General features: G+C 41.5%; 1 protein-coding gene across 5 annotated transcripts in view; it reads right to left on the minus strand.

Annotated features, from left to right (window-relative positions):
- The window catches only part of LOC140191232 (dedicator of cytokinesis protein 7-like), a 216,037-nt gene extending 200,205 nt beyond the window's left edge, over positions 1 to 15,832 (minus strand). For all 5 annotated transcript variants that reach the window (XM_072248433.1, XM_072248432.1, XM_072248431.1 and 2 more), the window contains exon 1: positions 15,676 to 15,832. In XM_072248433.1, the coding sequence (XP_072104534.1) occupies positions 15,676 to 15,722 (47 nt within the window). In that variant the 5' untranslated portion in view covers positions 15,723 to 15,832. The remainder of the gene's footprint in view (positions 1 to 15,675) is intronic.
- Positions 15,833 to 23,801: the final 7,969 nt, after the last annotated feature.

The raw sequence follows: 23,801 nt of genomic DNA on the forward strand, positions 1-23,801 counted from the left end.
AGCCTTAACCACTTGGCCACGAGCCCACACTATTTGGCTGTATTCATGGGTATTCGTGTATGGTTGAATGACAATTAAATTTGAACATGAAAGTGAATCTCATACACTTGTTTGCTCACTCATGCTTATGAAGTGTAATGCGCTGTAAGGTTTCACTACTAATGTAATGGCCTCTCTGCAATGTTTCACTGCTAGTGTAATGGTTTCTCTGTAGCAGCAATGTTTGGGTTATGACTAGTGATAACGGGGACTTTGGAATGTGTGCCAATGAGAGGCATGACGTTTCTTTCTTGTGGGCCTGAGAGAAGGGATTCGCAGTCTCGAGTTCAGCGGAAGATGGACAGAGAAGATGCCAGAACGGGGAAGTTGTAGTCTGCAGGATGGAGTGGACTGGGATGGGGCCAGGAGTCGACACTCCGGGGGGGGGGGGGGGGGGAATCGATGGAGATCGAACCAACAGGAAAACCGTGAGCTCCAATGTTGTGCATTATACTGTTTCATGAGAATGACCCTTTTTCTTTTTTGTTTCTTTACTAACCCTATAGTCAAATCAAGAATTATAAAGCTCAATTATTTAATTGCATATTGTGCACTGTTTGTTATTTTGTGATACTGATTTGTAACAGGGGAACACATCACGCAGCATCCACTCAAACAAGATTTCTCAAACTTGGCCGGGCTGGAGGCTGTCTCCCCTTAGAGAAAGCTGCTCGCCAAACCAGGGGGTTATAGGAGTCATTGTGTAGTCATGAAGTAGCAGGGCACTATCATGTTCAATGTGCCAGGGCAGCCTTTGATCAACTGAGAAAAAAACTATTTGAAAATCAAGACCTCAAGCATGGCAGCATTCTACTTTATAGAGCATGGTTCTATTTTAAATTCCATTGCACTAGGAAGATCCAGGCAGGCAGAAAACAAGGACGTGCTCAAAGCTTTCTTGAAGAAATGCAACATTCTAATAACAGTTGTGAACTGCTGTCTATGACCATCCAGACAGTATGAGAAACATCCAAGATGAAAATTTAAGGTCACGAACTGGGAACATGCAGAAGCCCTGCAAAAGCATCACAGAGACTACGTCATTTCACAAACAACTATTAAAGAACCAAGCTTATTTACCATGTTTACATTGAAACATACAGGGAAATGCACTGATTATGTTAACAACCAACACATCTGATAATGTACTGGGGCAAAGCCTGCAACTGACTCCACACATTCCATCACCAAGACAGCATGCCTTCAATGCTCATCAGAATAACACAGAACACAAAAAGCAACAGCAAAACAAGCCCCGTTCCTCCCTTCCTCCCATCCACCCACACATGCACATACACAGTCCTCTAATGCAAAACAGGCCATCTCCTGCGGCCTCCAGCAGACTGACTCAGACTTAAGCCAATCAGACATTGGGCTTATGACTACCCCACAGAGATCCTGCCTGCCCCATCAGCCTCTTCTGTTTGGCCTTATTTATGGGGTATATGGAGTTCCCAAATTGGTCTCATTAGCCACCTCAGAGACCACAAACCAGAGTGGAATCAAGCTATTCTCAAACCCAGGAGACTGACAGAAGAACCTTCATGTTTTTTTGAAGCCATTGAACATTGATTGCATGGTTCCTTACAGAATGAACTGATTAATGGTTAACTGCAGCAAATCATGAGTGGCAAAGAGTTGGGGCTGCTTCCAAGGATATGATGCAGAGAATTGCACAGTAGCCTGGTGGGGTGGCACAATAGTGTAGTGGTTACCACAATGCGTTGCAGTAACAGTGACCCGGGTTCAGTTTCTACCAATGTCTGTAAGAAGTTTGTATATTCTCTCCGTGACCGCGTGGGTTTCCTCTGGGTCTTCCGGTTTCCTCCCACAGTCCAAAGATGTACCGGTTGGTAAATTAATTGGTCATTGCAAATTCTCCCATGATTAGGCTAGGATTACATCGGGGGATTGTTGGGCGAAGCAGCTCAAGGGGCCAGAATTGCAATTAATTTTTTTTAATAATTAATTGGTTATGAACTTGGGTGAAGGATTGCTACTTATATTACCAGCTGTAACGTTGTGTTTATTACTCTTCAAGGAGGCCAATGCATGGTTAGCTGTGCTGATGGGAGAAATGCTGATTGTTTGCTAAAAACTGAGCCATTCTGACACTATTTCCTGCACTTCATCCATAAGAGTACATCACATTCTTTCCAACTGTATTGTGTCAGATACGTGTTTAAACACATCTGTCCTTTCATTGATCCTATTATTGTTATTATTCTATTATGGATTTATTGAGTGTACCCACCAGAAAATGAATCTCAGGGTTGTATATGGTGACATATGGTATATGGATAATAAATTTACTTTGAACTTTGGAGGAGACAGAAACCATTGCTCATGCACAGTTAAGAATCTGACAAATAGTTGTGCAATTCAGTGGATTTAATGTCATACACTACAGTATTTTAGATAATTGCAAGGGTCTGAAAATTGCTATGGCCAGTCAGAGGTTGGTAAATTTTAACCTTCAGCTCAAAGACTGACTTCATTTCTTTTTATAAAAAATAATTTGTAACCACTTATATAACACCAGATTTCTAAATCCACAAAATGGATCATGTGGAATACATACACCCTGAAGCGTTGCACGTTAAATGCAAAGTGTGCATCATATTTCCACATGACTTGTTACAAATATCACATCTGTTTAAAAAAAACATACAATCAACAATTAGAAAGCAGGAATCAAAACTAATTAGGTTTGGACAATTATTGTAAAAGAGAACTTTATAGATAAAATGACTCAAAAAATCATTTCAGTTCCACAATTTCAAGAATTAACTTTTAGCATTTAATTTGACAATTTGTATGGTGTTTTTCCTGACTAGTAGCAAATTGTAAATGCTAAGAGTATCAGGAAGCCTGATCTTGATATAACAAAAAGAATTAATTAGCACCTTGTTTGTGAGAACAATGAAATGACTGCATCTGCATTTAGCTCCATCACATTGGCGGGTTCACTTCCATCCCCAGACAGTAGAGTCAGCGCCCAGCAATCTTGTAGAGTCAGTATTACAGCATAGACACAGTCCCTTCAGCCCAACCAGCCTATGCTGATCATTCTGTCCACCCAGCTAGTCCCAATTTCCTCTAAGGGCCGCTCCTCCCTGCACTTTCTTAAATACAGGTACTGCGTCAACCACTTCCTCTGGTAACTCTTTCCATATACACACCTCTCTGCATGAAAAAGCTGCCCCTCAGGTCCCTTTTAATCTTTCCCCTCTCACCCCTAGTTTTATCCGTGTTCCTAACCTATGACTCCTCCTACCCTGTGGAAAAGACTGTTAGCATTCACCTCATTTATACCTCTCATATTTTTAAACACTTCGAAAAAGATCATCCCTTATTCTACAACATTCCAAGGAATAAAAATGGTCTAAACAATGTTTTGAAACATTCATACCAAAAGGGAATGAGTTCAACCATCTAAAGAAATTCAGAGACAGAGAAGATACACCAAACTAAAATAGACTTGCCATTCTGATGAGAAGAGTCATTAAACTGAAAGGTTAACTGTTTTTTCTCCATAGCTGCTACTTGATCTGCTGAATATTTTCATAATTTTCTGATTATAAACTTTATCTCCTCTATTCCCTGTCCTCTAACATTTCTTTCAGTATATTTTTACATTGGTGCACACTGCAATACCTCTCTCTCACAGTAAGAACATATTTGTCTGTACAGGTAAAGTACCCCTTATTCAAAATGCTTAGGACAGGAAGTTTTTCAGATTTTGCAATATATGAGATAGCTTGAGATTGTCGTCATTTCAGCAGTCTGTCTAACACTTGCTCATCATGTGTATTTAACAGTAATAATTATTACATACTATTAATACAATGAAAATATAATATGTGCAGGGTAACAAAAGCAGCACAGCAACATCGGGAGAATGAACACATGAATCAGCTGATGAACGACAACAGCAGGCTTTCAGTTTCTATAATGCCATGTTTTGGTTTAAAGGTTACAGTACACTATATTTGTATATTACATTTTTCAGGCTTGTCTAAAATATAAAAACAATCATTGTAGACTTGTTCTGGTGTTAGATTTTCATCAGTGACAATCTTCGCAAACCTATCAATGAATTTCTTTGCTGCTTCATGATCAATGGACGCTTGATCTTTAAAATTCACAAACACCTTCAATTTTCAGTTCATCACCATAGATCTTTGCTTGTTTCACAATCTGCAGACCGTTAAGCGGCATATGTTCACTTCAACGCTGACAAAGCCATTCAATATATGAGCGATATCTTCCATTTTTCACTTTATGCGGTGCTTTCCTACTTTTCATTAACTTCTGTTCATTGCATATGTGAGGTCACTTCTCAGAAACGTCTGTGATGCTCAGAAATCTGTACATCACCTGAAAACCTTCCCAGCGCCTTGTGGAATTTTCTATTTGTGACAATGCTCAAAAAAATTTTGGATTTAAGGTTCTCAGATTTTTGAATTTTTGATGAGGGGTAATCAACCAGTACATTCTTTCACTTCCAGGACCAATCTCAACCTGCAACCCCTCTGAGGATTGCTTCCATACTTGACAAACATCCATCCATTCATCACCTCCCCTTGACCCTAGCTCATTTCATCTTCCTCCTCCACAGAGACGCAATATGCACATCCATGCAAAACCACAGAATATATTAATAGTTGCTCAAAGTGATTACATTTCAAAGGTACACCATTGGATACAATGCATTTTGGAATTTAGCAAAAATCTGAAAAGTACCATGTAAATGCAAAACTTATTTTTCTTTTACTAACTTATACTGTCTCAAAGTCATAGTAAATTTGTTACTTAAGTATGTATATGTCACCATATACTACCCTGAGATTATTTTGCATGCAGTCATTTACAGGAAAATAAAGAAATACAACGGAACTTAAAGACTAACAAACAACCAATGTGCAAAAGACAGCAAACTATGCAAATACAAAAAACAAACAAACAAACAAATAAATAAATAATGCTGAGAACATGAGTTGTAGAGTCCCTGAAAGTGGAGTCCATATTAAGAGCCACTGGCTAACCTCTAACAGTGATTACATTTCAAAAGTACACCATGGACACAATGCACTCTGGAATTTAACAAGTTTGTAAAATGTGTCATGTAAATACAAACCTTATCTTACTTTTACTAATTCATACCTACTCTTTCCATAGCTCATTACACTGAGGTATAAAGGAAGACTGCATGAGGAATCCTATGCAGTACAGCCCAGATCCAAAATAGCAGCCAGCACAGGGATTAAATGCCCTGGGAAAAGTCAGTGTACCTGTGCTAACAGAAAATCTGCAAAAAAAAAAGCACGTCAGCTGTAAAATGACAACACATGCGGAATCACATGATTTGTGTTAAAATAGCAAGCATGCTCTCATTCTGTCAATTTGCAAGTTTTAATTTCTTCCGTCTTCCACCATGATTCTAACGAGTGTGTCCGTCGTGTGTGCTGCTCTCGATAGTTAAAATGATAGATGCCAGAAATTAATCTGGAACAGAATGGCACATCCTTTACAGTGCCTGGGATATGTCAATCTTTTTACTTCAGATATTGATGCTGCTGACTTTCCAAAGACGGGGATATATTCACACCTAAAGTACTGCTGCCACCACTATCCCTGGTCACAAATGGTCAAGTCACCATGGACCGACGATCAAAAAAAGCATGTTGTCGATTTGCAGTGCTTAGTTAATTCAATCGAATTAGCTGAAAATAGTCTATTTCTATGCATTCAATAAACTTTTTAAAATAAAATGAGAGGGATGAGAATATCTTTATCAGTTAAAGTGGCGTGGATGGAAGTTGTCCACTAACCGGAGAAATTCCGGATGTGACGTACCTTTCCTTTTTATCAAAGCACAGATACTAATACTACAGATTAAAAGTTCTGAGAAATAAAAAGTGGACTTAACCTAATTTTTGCAATATTATGGATCTTGGTTAATTGGGACCAGTATATTTTGGCCCAGTTAGCTGAAGTTTCATCACAATAGTTAAAAGGGTATAAAAATGACAAACTACTTTTTAACTAAGTACAAATTATGTATTTAAATGAAATACAGAACAAATTAGAACACACCAATACTGCTACAGTACTATAAAACTGTACTGGTTCCTAATAATTATTGGAGGAATTTGCCTAGTGTACACTGCTATGATTTTTTGATTGACTGTAGAACAAAATCAGTGCAGACACCTAGTACAGATAATAGATTGCCTTCATACAATATTTTTGATGATTGCTTCCTCCAGATCTTCACTTTCATTGTAACATTCAAGACGATGTTGATACCTTTAAATTCTTCATAGTTTCTAATTTGCTGAAGTAGCAAAAATTGCTTCATCTTCACTCCTGACCATTACTGGCATTTTCCAAGCCTAAATGCTTGAAACCACAGTGAGTAAAACAGTTCTAAATTGCCTTATTGTTTATTTCTCATCAACCACCAGTGACAAAAATCATTGATTTTCAAACACAAGCACATACAACTGACGCTATTCAAAAACTGCTTGCTCTAAGTACGGTCTCATGGCCACATGTGCACACAGCTGCCACTAGTTAGAAACTGTTTGGCAACAGTCTCCTGTCCCAATTAAACAGTATAGTATCAAAAATAAATGAAAGGGATCCCAACTATTTGCTTAATTAATTTTTTTGTTTAAGATATGCCCCAAATAAGTGGTTGCCCCGATTAACTGATGGCCCAAATAACCAGAATTCACTGTATATTTCTCCTACAGGAAAGATATGATTAAGATTGAAAGAGTACTGAGAAAACTTACAAGGAAGAAGGGACTCAGGATTAGAGAATTTGAGTGATGGGGAAAGGTTGAATAGGTTAGGGCTTTACTCTCAGGAGTACAGGAGAATGATGGGAAATTTCATAGAGGTATATAGAATAATGAGGAGCATAATTAGGGTCAATGCAAGCAGGCTTTTTCCACTGAGGTTGGGTGAGACTGGAACTGGAGATCATAGGTTAAGTGTGAAAGGTGAAATATTTAAGGGGAACTCCTTTACTCAGAAGGTGGAATGACCTGCCAACGGAAGTGATGGATGGGGCTCTATTTCAACATTTAAGAGAGATTTGGGTAAGTACATGGATGCGAGGGGTACGAGGGCTCTGGTCATCAATGTCGATCGATAAGACTAGGCAGTGTAACAGCTTGCTGTGGACCAGATGGGCTGAAGAGCCTGTTTCTATGCTGTAGTACTCTCTGATTCTTCTAGGCTCATAAATTTCCTTGAAGCTTTGTCAAATATGAAACATCAAAAATAAATAATGTATGTCCACATTACTTACTAATGAACAAAGCTACGGCTAGACAGGATAGAAAGACCATTTATTCTCAATAATTAATTTTTTTGCATGAGTTATCAATTATTCATTCGTTTTAATTAACCAATGTAAAAAATAGCAAAACGGAAATTTAATTATTTACACATAGAACACTTGTGTTACACAGCTTGGAAATAAGCAGACATTCATTTCCAACTCTGATAAGCCTGCACCCTTGGAACCACCAGTGCCAAACTTGCAGATTTTCCAGACTGTTGAATTTTTTTGTACCCAAAAACCAGTTTTATTTCACTTCCTTTTACATATTCCATCACAGTATAATAATTTTTCAATTTCACAAATTTGAAGGGAGCAGGAAATGTACAAGTACTCTAGTCTCTGGCAGTAGCCACAAATTCTACCCACATTCCTGACACCGAGCACTCCAGGCACCATTCCTGGTACCAGCGCACAATTCACTTGGACCCTTGGTTCTGGAAGTGCACCCTGCTTGTACTCTGGATCTCCGGCTTACACTATGAATGAATGAATGAATGAATGAATGAACCGGATGCCAGAACATTACGATTACCAAACAGTGAGATGCTGAATTACTGGAATTTTACCAAAATGTTTACTATTGGGGTTAAATTTATTCAATATAATTGTTAGGGCAGCATAAAATTGACATCTGTAGTCCTTCCACTCCCCCACCTTCTTAGTCTAGCTTTGTCCCCCTTTTTTCCCAGTCCTAATGAAAGGTCTCAGCCCAAAACCTCAATTCTTTATTTCCCTCCATAGATCCTGCCTGCCCTGCTGAGTTCTTCCAGCATTTTGCAGGAAATTTTGCATAAAATTACAGGACCCAGACAGCACCCTCAGGATCTTTCTGCAAACTTAAAGGCTTTATCATGGATATTTAAGGAACCTGCAGAGTAAAGGCTGACATGTATAAATCCCACAATTATTATGGATGAAAGAGGCCACTCATGCATTTGACAGATGCCCAATGGCGAGTATCCTAAGTGGTTGCATCACAGCTTGGTATGGAAACACCAACGCTGGGAAAGGCAAAGTCTATACAAAGTGGTAGATCTTGACCAGTCTATCATAGGCAAAGCCCTCCCAACCAATCAGTACATTTACATGGTGCACTACTATAAGAGAGCAGCATACAACATAAAGAACCTTCACCACGTTCTCTTCTCACTCCTATCATTGAGCAAGATACACAGGAGTCCTAGGTCCCACACTACCAAGTTCAGGATCAATTATTACCTTACAACCATTAGGTTCCAGAACCAGTGTGGATAACTTCATTTACTACAACTGAACTGATTCCACAACCTGCAGACTCACTTTCCAGGACTCTACAACTCATGTTCTCAGTATTATTTTATTTATTTACACAATCTGTCTTGCATATTGGCTGCTTGTTAGTCTTGATTTATGTATAGTTTTTCTATAGTATTTATCTTCTGTAAATGCCTGCAAGAAAATGAATCTCAAGGTAGTACAATGGTAACATATCTATACTTTGATAATAAATTTACTTTGACAATAATTTGAACTACCATGCACCTCCTATTGAATCATCTTTTAGAAGTGAGGTACCATTTTTGCTCCTACTAATCTTATCTACTCTCCCTTCATTAAGGAGGATTAAGACCTTAGCCCTGCTCCTATACTACTTGGAGATCAAATTATTTTGCTGAGTAGTTACATAATGTAAGTTCAACAGCCTCAGTTCAAGCTACAGAGCAAATGCCGAGAGGATGTAACCATTCAAAGCCACAGCAGAAACAAAACAGATGAATTGTTATTTAGTCATTGACCCACAGTTGAAATGCTGCAGTTTTACTTGAGACAAAAAAAAGAGTTGATGTTTCCTTAACTCTAACTTCCACAATTTCTGAGCGGCTTTTGTTCCCAGAATGTTTTTTTTCCCATGAGACCGTAAGATATAGGAGCAAAATTAGGGCATTCGGTCCATTGGATCTGCTTCGCCATTTGATTATGTCTGATTTATTATCCCTATCAACCCCATTCTCCTGCCTTTTCCCCAGAACCTTTGGCACCATTACTAATCAAGAACCTATCAACCTTTGCTTTAAATGTACCCAATGACTTAGCCTCCACAGCCCATCGTGGCAAGCATTTCCACAGGCTCACCAGCCTCTGGATATAGAAATTCCTCATCTCTGTTCTAATATTCAATGAGGATTTATCTTCATTCTCTAAATCAACCATGGCATAAAACAGAGGATATTTTATGGATATGGACTTATTGACTAGCTCCAGGAACAAAGTTGAAACAACTTGCTCTTGCCCAACTACAATCTGCGTTTATATTTATCAATACAGTGTGGAACAGGACGTTCCAGCCCCAGGAGCTACACCACCCACCAACCCACCTATTTTAACACTAGCCTAATCATAAGACAATTTATAATGACCAATTAAACTACGAGAACATTAATAGTGTGCTACATCAAGATATTTTAGGGCATACACCAAAATCTTGATCACAGCAGTAGGTTTCAAGATTTTCAAAGAAAGAGAGTGAGATACAGGATTAAGGGGCAAATTCCTAGAGCAAAGTCTCCAATTGTGGAGCAATTAAATTTGGAAATGAGCTGGAGAAGGGTAAACAAAATGATTGTAAGGTTGAAGATTACAGAGAATGGGAGGATTGGAGCAAATAAAAAATAGGAAAATCCAGTTAATGTCTTTAGAAAACCAAAGGTGAGAAGGGGTTAAGGGAAGCAGATACAGTGTTCGAGTTAATAATAATAAAAGGAAAGAGACCAACTCCTCTGAGCTGAGGAAGCACATGCTGCTGAGAAGGTACAATGCATCCTGCTTAGGTCAACTGTTATTTCCTTCACAACCAGAAGTGAGAATTAGGGAATACACACAAATAACACAAGGATATGATTTAGAACTGTGCTAAAGTGTGCACAGTTGGCTTGGCTAGCCACTTGCTACCAGAAGGAACTGGTTGATTTCTGCTGGTATCAAGAGGAAGCAGTTTGGCTGCTGCAGTTCTGGTTTCCCTAACTGAGAAAAGTCAGACACCGGTGGCGACCCCCCCCCCCCCCTTTGGACTCTGTAGATACCTGTATGTGTAAAGTCCTCCCAGTTGGTGTTGGCTGGCAATCTATTTTTCTTCTACCAGTGTGCTGCCTTCACACAGTTCTCCAGGGGAAGCATCTGCAAGAGTTGCACGGTTGCCTTACCCATGGATGGAAGGAAAATGCAGGCTATAAGAGAAGCCATACAAAGAGATGGACCAGATATTGAAGGAGTGATCCGCAAGTTTCCAGGATTCATGAGTGCAGTGGTGATCCCAACTGGGCTGGGCTTCCACCTCAGCCAGATTTACTCATTCAACCCAGTTACCAAAACCCTCTTCACAACCCAGACCAGCACAACACAAGCCAATTTTTGGAAATACCCTCTGTGCTGTTCCACAATGCATGGAGGTATTTCCAGTACAGGCTGCTCCTGCACACTCTATGCTTCCTAGCTTCTGTCTGCCTTCTGGACCTGCCATGATGATCCATTTTGCCATCTGCTAGTCAGTGGGTGGGGTGGGAGTTGAGATTCTTGGGGGTTTGTCCTCTGGGCAAGACTCATCCTTCACATTTGGGGTAGAGAGTGTTGCACAGAGCAATTCCATGCAACAAGTTTTTAAGTTGGATCACAGACTCACTTGGGAGAGCTCCTCATTAGTCTGCTCCTATGCATGGCCAAGGTGGCTATTCACAGGTCCAGCCACTGTGCTTCTGAGGGTTCACCAAGCCAATAGCCTGGCACTCATGTGAAGATACATACATGCCTGGGTGTCTCCAGAGAGAGAGCATGCGCTGTCCACTGGCTCTGGAGACATGCTGGACAACTGAGATGACAGCAGCTGGAGCACATCGTGGAGAAGATTGGCACCGTTTCAGCTTAACGTTCGTTTTCTCAATAGTGAACTGAGAGTAATAATATTGGAAATGCATTAATAAATAATTTATCAAAAAAGATGATATTCGCCATACTCCTTTACAGATCACCAGAGCCCAGGATCCCTTGCACTCTTTGAACTGACCATACTCTGTTTCCGCACTCCCCATCAATATTTACCAGAGAATTTTCTTTTATAAAAACCACGTAATATCTAAAAACAATATTAAAAATTGTATTTGGTGTATTGATTGTAAAAATATTGAACAACCTTGAAAATCTGCTGAATTAAGAGTTTTACTGTATGGATCAAGTATTCTGTATTCGAAATAAAACTGCTGACAGAATTTTAAATACAAGTTTGAGCAATCAATGGGAAATATATTCTTGTTGGTCTCTCACAAGGGCATGGGGATGCATATAATTGCAATCCCCATAGAATTACACACTGAACAGCAGGTTATGTTAAGAATACAGAAGCTCTCATCTACTGACCAGAAAGGCTATCCCTAAATCACTCAACATCATTCCACAACCAAATGGCCAAACCAAAAATTATTTTCACTTTTCCAAGAGTCACTCTTCACCATTCACAAATCTGATTCTGTGCTGTTGCAACAAAATAACTAGAGGTGCTTGCGACAATTAAACATACTGTAGTTATAAAATTACACTGATAATGAAAAACTCATTGTAATGTCAGGCAACTTTTGAAAACAACTACTTGTTTTTACATAGTTCCAAATACAGCAAATTGATCATATAATCAGACAAAAACTGGATGGAATAAAGAGATAACAGAAGATTTATTGAGAGATCATTTTAAAGATAAGAAACAGAGCGTTACAGAAGGGAAATTTCTGAAACAGGCTGTTTTTGTTGGCGCAAAAGGAGGGATGGGGGCAGAGTTGGAGAAGGGATCTCAGAGTGATATTCAACTAGAACTGATTAGAAATAAGGTGGGATAAGGGGACATGGACAACAGATGGGCTAAACCAGAGCAAAGTTGGGGATTGCTCCAGAGGTACTAGTTGGAAGATCAGCTCAGAGTAAAATAAAACACTGAAATTGCAACTAACCTGATTCAACCTGTCACTGGGTAGATTTAAAGCAGAAGTTAATAGCTAGAATTCTATGTATCTTAGAACACTATGCTTGAAAATTAAGTCATCAAAGTATAGCATATAAATGAAAAACATGAAACGTCACATAAAGATCTCCGGATTACTCCAGAGATAACAGGTAGCAGGACAAGAAACCATTCGTAGCAATGACTGGACAGGCCCATATGGAATGGGCTGAGGTAATGTCACCTGGGTCGTTAATGGGCATATGACATGAAAGGAGTTTGCTGTAAACGACTATGACAAAATGATGCAGTAGCATTATCACAAGGTCCATTAAAGGTGAATCATTCAACATTATTTTGCTAACGTCTCTCAAAAGTCAACTTTATTTCTGAAGAATGCTATGTAGGCTCTAGAATCTCAACCAAAACCATATTTATTTGCATTGGTTTCTATCATTACAGGACTTTAATATTGCTGCACTAAGCAAAGCATGTTGCGTATTCAATTTTATTAGTACTGTAGGTAGTTTTTAGAAAATCTGTCTGCACTTTAATTCTTGCAAATGAGGCAAAAATGAATGATGCAATTGAATATGTCCGAGTATAACTGAATTACATTGCAGTATACTCAGTGGCCACTTTATTAAGTACATCTCCTTGTTAATGCAAGTATCTAATCAGCCAATCATGTAACAGCAACTCACTGTATGAAAACATGCAGACATGGTCAAGAGGTTCAATTGTTGTTCAAACCAAACACCAGAATGGGGAAGAAATGTGATCTAAGTGACTTTGAACTTGGAATGATTGTTGGTGCCAGATGGGGTGGTTTGAGCATCTCAGAAAAAGCTAATTTCCTGGGATTTTCATATACATCAAGTGTTGAGCTTACAGAGAATGGTGCGAAGAACAAAAGATCCAGTGAGCGGCAGTTCAGAAGAGAATAGCAAGATTGGTTTAAGGCGACAGTAACTCAAATAACCATGCCTTAAAATACTAGTGTACTGAAGAGCATCCCTGAAAGCACAACACGGTGTACCTTGAAGTGGATAGGCTACAGCAGCAGAATACCACTTTGGGTTCCACTCCCGTACCAAGAAAAGTGGCCAAAGAGTTTATGGAACAGCTAAGCAGATAAAATACTGTATTTGTAATAACTCAGAAGTGGGTTCCAACATTGCAAAGCGTATCAGCTTTCATTTAAGTATAGCAGTTAATATATTAAAACAGGAACAAATTAAAACCAACTTTGATTCCATTGCAAGTAAAGAAACATTAGGATAGATGATCAAAAGTCAGATTTTTTTTTAAAGTTGGGTTTTCAGCTAAATCAAGAAGCTCTTACAGTAGAGTGATGAGTATCAGGAGTTCACAAGAGGCTAGAATTATAGACAGAGGTAATGCAGGATGTGGAGCTCAAAGAAGCCAACAATATAAGCTGCAGTTCTACATTTGAAAATAAAAACTGCCGAACTCTCTTTGCATAGCAACACAATGAGGCTCAGAGCAGAATGGGAATAAAGAGCATCACATAAAGTCAGATATAATAAACAGGTGATATATTTCACCCTATAACCACGTTTCAAATCTCTTTAAATATTACAAGGATTCAAGTACTTTGTAATCAAGCTTAAAATCTCTTTAAATATTACAGGGATTCAAGCACTTCACAATATCTGATTCACACTAGACTTAACATGATCAATTTCAACTATCAACAACTAACTAAAACTTGGAAACTCATTTACCTACTTCATCGTTAGCATCAGCTAATATCAAAACTTCTGGAAGTAATCTATTTACTTCAACAGAAAGATGCCCGGACAAAAGCAAGGAAGCTTAAACAGTGCCCACAATATTTTGGTTAATCAATTTAATATATTTTCTTTCTAGTGTTGCCATTAAAATAACATTTGTAAATACATTATAAAGCTAAAATGTTTGTAATGAACATTAAATGATAGTCAATTTAATGTCTTCCTCAATTTAATACACATAAACCCACTATTTTCCTTGATGTTTGCTATGACAGAGTCAACACGGCCACATCAACGAAAATGATCCACAATCTCATCCAAAATTTGCTTTAAAAAAAGTCGAGAAGCCTAATTATCACCCAGAAAGACAGGCAGGATTAAATTAATCAGTATTTCAGCTGGCACGGGTCATATTCATTTGTAGAGGGTCTAAATGGAAATAGTCCCAATAATTAATTGGATATCTGATATGTGAGTCACGTTAACAAAAATGGAAGCTACCCATAGGATAGCCTGAATATTCTTCACTGTGGTTGATCCAGGTGTACAAGATCATGAGTGGTTGAGATGCCACTAAAAAGGAGAAAAGCTGCAGAAAATTCAGAAATTTGGGAACAGAGGCTCAAGATGCAAGAGAAAAGTTTTTCTTTACTAAGAGGATAATTATGGCCTGGAACTCACTGCCTCTAAGGGTAGTGAAAAGTCAATCGAGGTATTAAAAACAATTTGGTTAGGGTGAGGAAAATAATTTCAGGGGATACAAGACGCAAAATAAGACAGCTGTACCAAGATTCAGGCAAAGATCTAAAGGCCAAATGGCCCTTCCTGAGTTGTTATGATTCTAAGAGGTGACAAGAACCTTGGAGCGACCCCCGGAACCTTAGAATAAGGTGCTGGGAAGAACGTGAAGGGAAAGAATAGTGATGACAAGTGAAGGGGGGCGGGGTAGAGAGAAGAGAATCTGAAGGAAGTCAAAGTAAAATTTTAATCGAAGTGCGTATATACGACCTTGAAATTAATTTTCTTGCAGGCATTTACAGGAAAATAAAATATAATGTAGAATTTGTGAAAAACTATACATAAACAAAGACCTGTATCACCTGTGCTAAACTAACATGCAGGCACGCTGACGAGGCTGAGGATCGTCTTCTTTGTCGCCGAGCTCTCGGGACCTGTGCCGGTACCGGGCTGGGTGAGCACCGGGACGGCGAACGGCTGTAAACAAAGCGACGGGGTTGCTGCCCTGGGCGCCTCGTCCCCGGCAGCCGGAGTCAGGAAACGGTGCGGGCTCCGGTACCCCGCCGGCCGCTCAGGTACAGACAACCGCTCACACCTGAGGTGGCCCTGGCCCGGGCCCGGTCCTCGCCGCTTCCCCCCATTGTTTTCCACTCCTGGGGTAAATTTCGGGATTCCTCTGACTGAATTGAAACTCCCGCAGTTTAGCTCCTCTTTTCCTCTCCCACCCAACGTGACCAGGTGCCGAGGCTTCCCAAACCGGAGTAAAGTTGCCGCCCAAGAGACCTCCGAAACTTCCGTCCCCGCGGTCAGAGGCAACTCACCGGTTAATTTTCTGAGCGAATGCGCGGCGCTCGGTTGAAGTGGCCATGGTACCGCCGACAGGAACCTGAACGGCGGCTGCAGCCCTCTTCGCACTTCGGCAATCTTCGGAATGATTCGGCGAGCCGGGAAGAGGCCGGCTCGAACCTCGGGAGTCTCCGGGAGCTGAGATGGCAATCTCGATCGGCAGTCTTCGGGAAGTGGGGTGGCAGGAGGGATCGGCAATCTCCGGGAGTCGGGGATGCTGTCAGGATCGGCAATCTCCGGGAGTCGGGGATGCTGTCAGGATCGGCAATCTCCGGGAGTCGGGGATGCTGTCAGGATCGGCCATTTCCGGGAAGTAGCATGGTTGTCGGGATCGGCAGTCGGGAATGACTGCAGGGGTTGGCAATCTTCGGAAATTAGCTACCTAATTTCACAGATTATTTTTTAAATTAGAAAAATAAAAAGCTTCTGCGTAAATAAAAAAAAACGAAATTTGAGTGAAGACTCTCCGTTGGAGCAATTGATCTTTATCACACTGAAAATTATTCTGTGCTTGGAGAAAACTTTTTAGAATTGTTGCAAACTTTATTTATGACTTGATGGAACCATATACACTATAGAGAAAGGAAGAATCTTTAGGCCTCCTCCGGATACGAGTTGGGAAAGTTGACCATCTCCGGCTCTGACAAAGGAGGTGTTCTTCCTCTGACCACTCTGTTTGCTGGTGGTCATGGCCATCGCAATGCTCTCTAGCGCTGTCTTCAGCACCTGGTCATGACGCCGCCGGTAGTGACCTTCCCCCAAGGCTTTAGGGCAGCTGCTGAGTTAAGAATTAAAAACACACGTGGACTAAGATGTTAACTGTCCTGTGCTATCACCAGTGGGATCAACAGCTGATCTGCCACCTGTCTTCAGGAGTTTCAGCCCGCTTATGATCAAGACTCCCTCGAGGTGGTGGGCCAGCAGTGCTAAAGCACCACCTCCCACTGGTGAGCTTAAAAACTTGGCATCTGCCTCTATCAGAGTTGTTGGTCACTTCCATCCTGCAGATAGTCTGCTCTTCAGGTGTCTATGCAACTACTGAAGGGTTTGCAAAAGATGTATACACTGTCTGACTATCTGCCCCCCTGGACATACTTGGTCCACACCCATGCTGATCTTGTCTCTGCTGTCTCAGCTACAGCCCTGTTGGTTGACTTGATCTCTCTTCTTCCAGGACTAGTTGGCGTCTGACCTTGCCTTTGGCCTTGTCATAGCGAGGTTGTGAAACGGAGCCCAGCCCGCTCGCCTATTTGACACTGTCCCCACCGGAGCCCTGTGTCTCAGCCAGGACTCTGCTACCACCAGCCCTTCCTGTGCCTTCCACTTCCTGCCCATCCGTACCTGGATGCCTGCTGCTGCCACTTTAGGGTCCTTGGAATCCCTGTACTGCAGCACTTCTCCTGTGCGGGAAACTCTGAACTCCTCGCCCAGGCTGCTGAAGGGAAGTCGCAGCTTATTGCACCTTCCGTACGGTGCTGCACAGCTCAACGAGGTGGGCCCAGCCACCTTCGAAGTTAGTTACTGACCTTTCTCTTCAGCAACTCCACAGTTGTCACCAATCGTATACCAGTAGCGGCCACAGGATTCGGGGTGGAATCTAGAGCAACACAAAATGCTGGAGGAACTGTGGCCAATTAGCATCTATGGAGAGAAGTGAGTGGCTGGTGTTTCAGGTTGAGACCCTTCATATTTTCCCTATACTTACAATGAGGACCTTGCTTTCATGGAGAAATGGATGTCAGGTAATTTCTTTTACACAGAGAGAGGTAGGTACATAGAAAGTGCTGCCGGGGTGGTGGAGGCAGATACGTTAGGAACATTTAACAAACTCTTATATAGACATGTGGATGATAGAAAAGTGGACGGTTATGTAGGAAGGAAGAGTTAGATTGGTCTTAGCATGCATTATAAGGTCAGCACAACATTGTGGAATGAAGGCCTGTACTGTGCTATAATGCTCTGTGAGAGCAGTTAGGCTGTATAGGTGCATTTAAGCGTAAAGAAGGAAAAGAGGTTATACTGAGAGTTTGATGAAGAAAGGTTTTGAGGTGCATTATCAACAATTAAGTGGAATAATTGAGGCAAATGTCTTGCCCACGGTGCATTTGAACTGGACTGGGAAAAACACAAAGCTGTGTTAGGAGTTTGAGAAGATTTGGTGTAATAATAAACCAGATTCTGAATGGTGTCAGAATGTTTTGATGAGGTGCTGGAGAGGGTTCATGAGGGAAATGTGGGCAATGTGGTGTGCTTCTGGAAGGCTTTTCTACAAAATTAAACCATGTAGCATAGAGGAGACACAGACTGCTCAGACAAAAAAATACCAGTAAAGTAACAGCCAGTAGAGGGTCCTTGTAAATGATTCTTTACTGGACTGGAAGAAGATGAATGATGGTGTTGCCCAGAAACTGGTTTTGGGGCTTTTGTTTTTTGCTTTGTTCCAGACTTTTGGGGGTGGTGGTGCACATCACAGTTTCTAAATCTATTTTATTATCACTGACATATGTCACGAAATTTATTGTTTTGTGGCAGCATTACAGTGCAATACATAAATACTGTATACTATAAATTACAATAAGAAATATATATTTTACACTCTCTTGCTCTACACACATACATACATACATACATAGAAAATAGGTGCAGGAGTAGGCCATTCGGCCCTTCGAGCCTGCACCGCCATTCAGTATGATCATGGCTGATCATCCAAAGAGAGTGAACTACCACTGTAGTGTTCATGGGTTCATATAACATTCAGGAATCTGATGGCGGAGGGAAAGAAGCTGTTCCTAAAACGTTCTGGGGAAGGATTTTGGATCAAAACATTGACTGATTATTCCTCTCTATAGATAATGCCTGAACTGCTGAGGTCCTTCAGCAGTTTGCATATGTTACTCTGGATTTCCAGCACCTCCAGAGTCTAGTGTTCCAAAAACACTGAGAATGTTTTCTCGGGCTCCTTTATCTCCTCCCTAAGGGTAGCATTGAGAAGAGGATATGTTCTATACGTTGGGGGTCCTGAGTGATGGATGCCTCCATTTTAAGGCATTACCTTTTAAAGATGTCTCAATGCCGGAGAGGCTAGTGCCCATGATGGAGCTGAATATGGTTGTGATTCACAGCATCGTATCGCTGGCCAGTGGTGCAGTGGTATCAGCATCGGACTTCGGGATGAGTGGTACCAGGTTCAAATCCTTCTGGCTGCTTGCACGTGTTCTATCCATTCTGGGCTGAGTGTGAAGCTAGCCACTTGGCTTCGTAAAAAAACAAAACAAAAATGCTGAAGGAATGAGGAATAACATCACAGCATTGTGAATTTCTGATGAAGAAGATGGTGGTAGTTTACAGCAGGATATAGACAGGCCCGTGGACAGTGCAGATGCAGAAGTTGTTTAATGTAGAGAGGGGTTCCACAGGATTGGAGGGTTAGAGATGTTGTTCCCTTATTCAAGAAAGGGAGTAGAGATAGCCCTGCAAATTATAGACTAGTGAGTCTTACTTCAGTGGTTGGTAAGTTGATGGAAAAGATCCTGAGAGGCAGGATTTATGAACATTTAGAGAGGTGTAATATGATTAGGAATAGTCAGCATGGCTTTGCCAAACAACAGGAATTCTGCAGATGCTGGAAATTCAAGCAACACACATAAAAGTTGCTGGTGAACGCAGCAGGCCAGGCAGCATCTCTAGGAGAGTGAGAGAAAGAATGTGTGTATAAAAATAAGTAACAGATGGGGTACGAGGGGGAGGTGGGGCATTAAGATGAAGCCACACTGAGGTTGGAGGAACAACACCTTATATTCCGCCTGGGTAGCCTCCAACCTGATGGCATGAACATCGACTTCTCTAACTTCCGCTAATGCCCCACCTCCCCCTCGTACCCCATCTGTTACTTATTTTTATACACACATTCTTTCTCTCACTCTCCTTTTTCTCCCTCTGTCCCTCTGACTATACCCCTTGCCCATCCTCTGGGTCCGCCCCCCCCCCCCCGTCTTTCTTCCCGGACCTCTTGTCCCATGATCCTGTCATGTCTCTTTTGCCTAGCACCTGTCCAGCTCTTGGCTCCATCCCTCCCCCTCCTGTCTTCTCCTATCATTTTGGATCTCTCCCTCCCCCTCCCACTTTCAAATCTCTTACTCACTCTTCCTTCAGTTAGTCCTGACGAAAGGTCTCGGCCTGAAACGTCGACTGCACCTCTTCCTAGAGATGCTGCCTGGCCTGCTGCGTTCACCAGCAACTTTTATGTGTGTGGCTTTGTCAAAGGCAGGTTGTGCCTTACGAGCTTGATCGAATTTTTTGAGGATGTGATTAAACACATTGATGAAGGTAGAGCAGTAGATGTAGTGTATATGGATTTCAGCAAGGCATTTGATAAGATACCCCATGTAGGGCTTGTTGAGAAAGTAAAGAGGCATGGGATCCAAGGGGACCTTGCTTTGTGGATCCAGAACTGACTTGCCCACAGAAGGCAAAGAGTGGTTGTAGATGGGTCATATTCTGCATGGAGGTCGGTGACCAGTGGTGTGCCTCAGGGATCTGTTCTGGGACACTTCTCTTCGTGATTTTTTTATAAATGACCTGGATGAGGAAGTGGAGGGATGGGTTAGTAAATTTGCTGATGACACAAAGGTTGGGGGTGTTGTGAATAGTGTGGAGGGCTGTCAGGGGTTACAGCGGGACATCGATAGGATGAAAAACTGGGCTGAGAAGTGGCAGATGGAGTTCGACCCAGATAAGTGTGAGGTGGTTCATTTTGATAGGTCAAATATGATTGTAGATTATAGTATTAATGGTAAAACTCTTGGCAATGTGGAGGATCAGAGGGATCTTGGGGTCCGAGTCCATAGGACACTCAAAGCTGCAATGCAGGTTGACTTGGTGGTTAAGAAGGCATATGGTGCATTGGCCTTCATCAATCATAGGATTGAGTTTAAGAGCTGAGAGGTAATGTTGCAGCTATATAGGACCCTGGTCAGATCCCATTTGGAGTACTGTGTTCAGTTCTGGTCGCCTCATTACAGGAAGGATATGGAAACTATAGACAGGGTGCAGAGGAGGTTTACAAGGATATTGCCTGGATTGGGGAGCTCGGAGGATGAGATGTGACCTGATAGAGGTGTACAAGATGATGAGAGGCATTGATCATGTGGATAGTTAGAGGCTTTTTCCCAGGGCTGAGATGGCTAACACGAGAGGGCACAGTTTTAAGATGCTTGGAAGTAGGTACAGAGGAGATGTCAAGGGTAAGTTTTTTACACAGAGAGCGATGAGTGCATGGAATGGGCTGCCGGCAATGGTGGTGGAGGTGGATACGATGGGGTCTTTTAAGAGACTTCTGGACAGGTACATGGAGCTTAGAGAAATAGAGGGCTGTGGGTAACCCTAGGTAATTTCTAAAGTAAGTATGTGTTTGGCACAGCATTGTGGGCCGAAGGGCCTGTATTGCGCTGTAGGTTTTCTATGTTTCTATGTCTATGTATTTGTAAGGGGATGCATTTAGTAAGGATAAATGAGAAAAGGTTTTGAAAAAAGGTAATGAGATTAGCTAAAGAGTGAAATGCTTCTTTTGCATCAGTGATCAACGAACTCCAGGGATGTGCTGGTGGGGCCTCCAGGACCTGTGGGCACAATGTCAGAATTGAAGGATGTCCCTTTCGAATTGAGATGAGGAGATATTTCTTTAACCAGAAGGGGGTGAATCTGTGGAATTCATTGCCACAGATGGCGGTGGAGGCCAAGTCAGTGGGTATACTTAAAGCGGAGGCTGATAGATTCCTGATTAATGAGAGTTATGAGGAGAAGGCAGGAGAATGGGGTTGAGAGGGATAATAAATCAGCCATGATGGAATGGCGGAGCAGACTCGATGGGCGAATGTCCCATTTCTGCTCCTATGTTTTATGGTCTAATTTGGGACCTTTTAAATTTTTTAAAAATTAGAGATACAACAGGGTAACAGGCCATTCCAACCCAATGATGAGAGTCCTGCTCAGTTACACCCATGTGAGCAATTAACCCACTAACTAATTCGTCTTTGGAATGTGCGAGGAAATCGGAGCAACTGGGTGATCATGGGGAGAATGTACAAGCATTTTACAGACCCTGGTGGGAATTGATCTGGTTGCTGGCATAGTCACGGTGTTATGCTTATAAATATTCTGCCATGCCACCCTGTAATGAAGTATAAAAGTAGGAAAATCACACTGAACCTTTTGGAAGCGTTGGCTTGGCCTCAGCAGGAATATTGTGTTCTGTTCTGCTTTCCACACAAAGGATCTTGGAGACTGAGTTTTGGGATGAGAGACACACGTACGGGTTAGAGAGGCCGAGACTGTTTTAAAGAAAAGGCTCCTGAGGACAATTGACAGAAGTATATGAAATCATGAGGGGTCTCCATAGAGTAGCTAGTGGAAGGTTGTTCTCTTCGGTGAAGGGAGCAAGGGTTGGAGGTCATGGTTATGAAATGAAGAAGAAAGAGAATTAAGAATGGTGTGTGTAAAACCAATCTTGGTGAATGTACGGTTGGAGTTTAGAATGTGGGATCTACAGGTGCATGGAAGCAGGTTACAGTGGGAGGGAACTGGATCAGTTTTGTAAACTGTAAAGTGGAAGTATCCACTCACTCAGTGCCCACTTTATGAGATACACCTGTACTCCTGCTTGTTAATGCAAATGTCTAACTGGCCAATCATGTGTCACAAACTCATGGTCTGCACATGAGCACACTGATCTTGGAACTTCACATTAAACATAAGCGTAGTTTATGAGTACTTTTCAGTGACTGGGTCTGAGGTCACAAAGAAACACAGAGTGAGCTAATAATGGGAAGGGCCAAAATTCAATGGCCACTTTACTACGTACGTCTGTACACCTGCTCATTAATACAAATATCTAATCAGCCAATCCTGTGGCAGCAACTAAGTGCATAGAAACATGCAGTCATGGTCAAGAGGTTCAATTGTTGTTCAGACTAAACATCAGGAAGAAATGTGATCTAAGTGACTGTGGGATGATTGTTGGTGCCAGATGGGGTGGTTTAAGCATCTCAGAAACTGATGACCTCCTGGGATTTTCATGCACAGCAGTCTCTAGAGTTTGCAGACGATAGTGGAAAAAACAAAAAAGATCCAGTGAGCGGCAATTCTGTAGGTGAAAACACCTTGTTGATGAGAGAGGTCAGAGGAAAATGGTCAGACTAGTTCAAGATGACAGGAAGGCAACAGTAACTCAAATAACCACGTGTTACAACAGTGGTGCGCAAAAGAGCATTACTGATCGTATAATATGTCAAACCTTGAAGTGAATGAGGTACAGCAGCAGAAGACCAGAAGAACATACAGTACACTCAGTGGCCACTTCGTTAGGTTCCCACTGTACCTAATAAAGTGGCCACTGAGTATTTATATCACAGCCAGAACAAAAAAATTGTATTTCTAGATGAGTTGGTGGGAATTTATCCTCACCAATAAAATTATTTTCTTGATGTTCAAATTGTGTAAGTAATAAGTCAGGACAGTAAATCATAAACACAAGAGATTCTGCAGATGCCAGAAATCTAGATCACTGTACACAAAATGCCAGAGGAATGCAACAGGCCTGGCAGCATCTGTGAAGGAGAATAAGCAGGTCCTTGGGCCAAGACCCTTCACCTTGGCAGGACTTGCTCAAGATTTCCAGCATCTGCAGAATCTCATGTTTAGTATTTTCTTATGGACTTTTCCAAAATGAAACATTATTTTGTGAACCATTCTCTTTATTTATTATTAGTGCCAACCATGGCTCAGTGGGTGGCACCTTTATGTAGCCAGGTTCTTCGTTCAATTTCTGCTCCAGAGGTTTGTGTGTAATATCCAATCAGATGCTGAGAGAGAGCTTCACAGTCTGAGGCTTTAGAGATCTTCCTTGTTGATTTGAGGGTGCCGACTGTACTGTTAGACAAGTGGAGAACATTCTTCCTAATTCTTGATCCACAATTCATAGAGCAATACAGCATGGATATGGGCCATTCGGCCCAACCAATCCATGCTGACCTCAGTGTCCACCCACTTAGTTCCAGTTGGCTGTGTTTGTCCCAATAACCTCAACAGAGAAAATTTATAAACA

The sequence above is a fragment of the Mobula birostris genome, chromosome 32 (assembly GCF_030028105.1).
Source record: "Mobula birostris isolate sMobBir1 chromosome 32, sMobBir1.hap1, whole genome shotgun sequence".
In the NCBI taxonomy this organism is placed as follows: Eukaryota; Metazoa; Chordata; class Chondrichthyes; order Myliobatiformes; family Myliobatidae; genus Mobula; species Mobula birostris.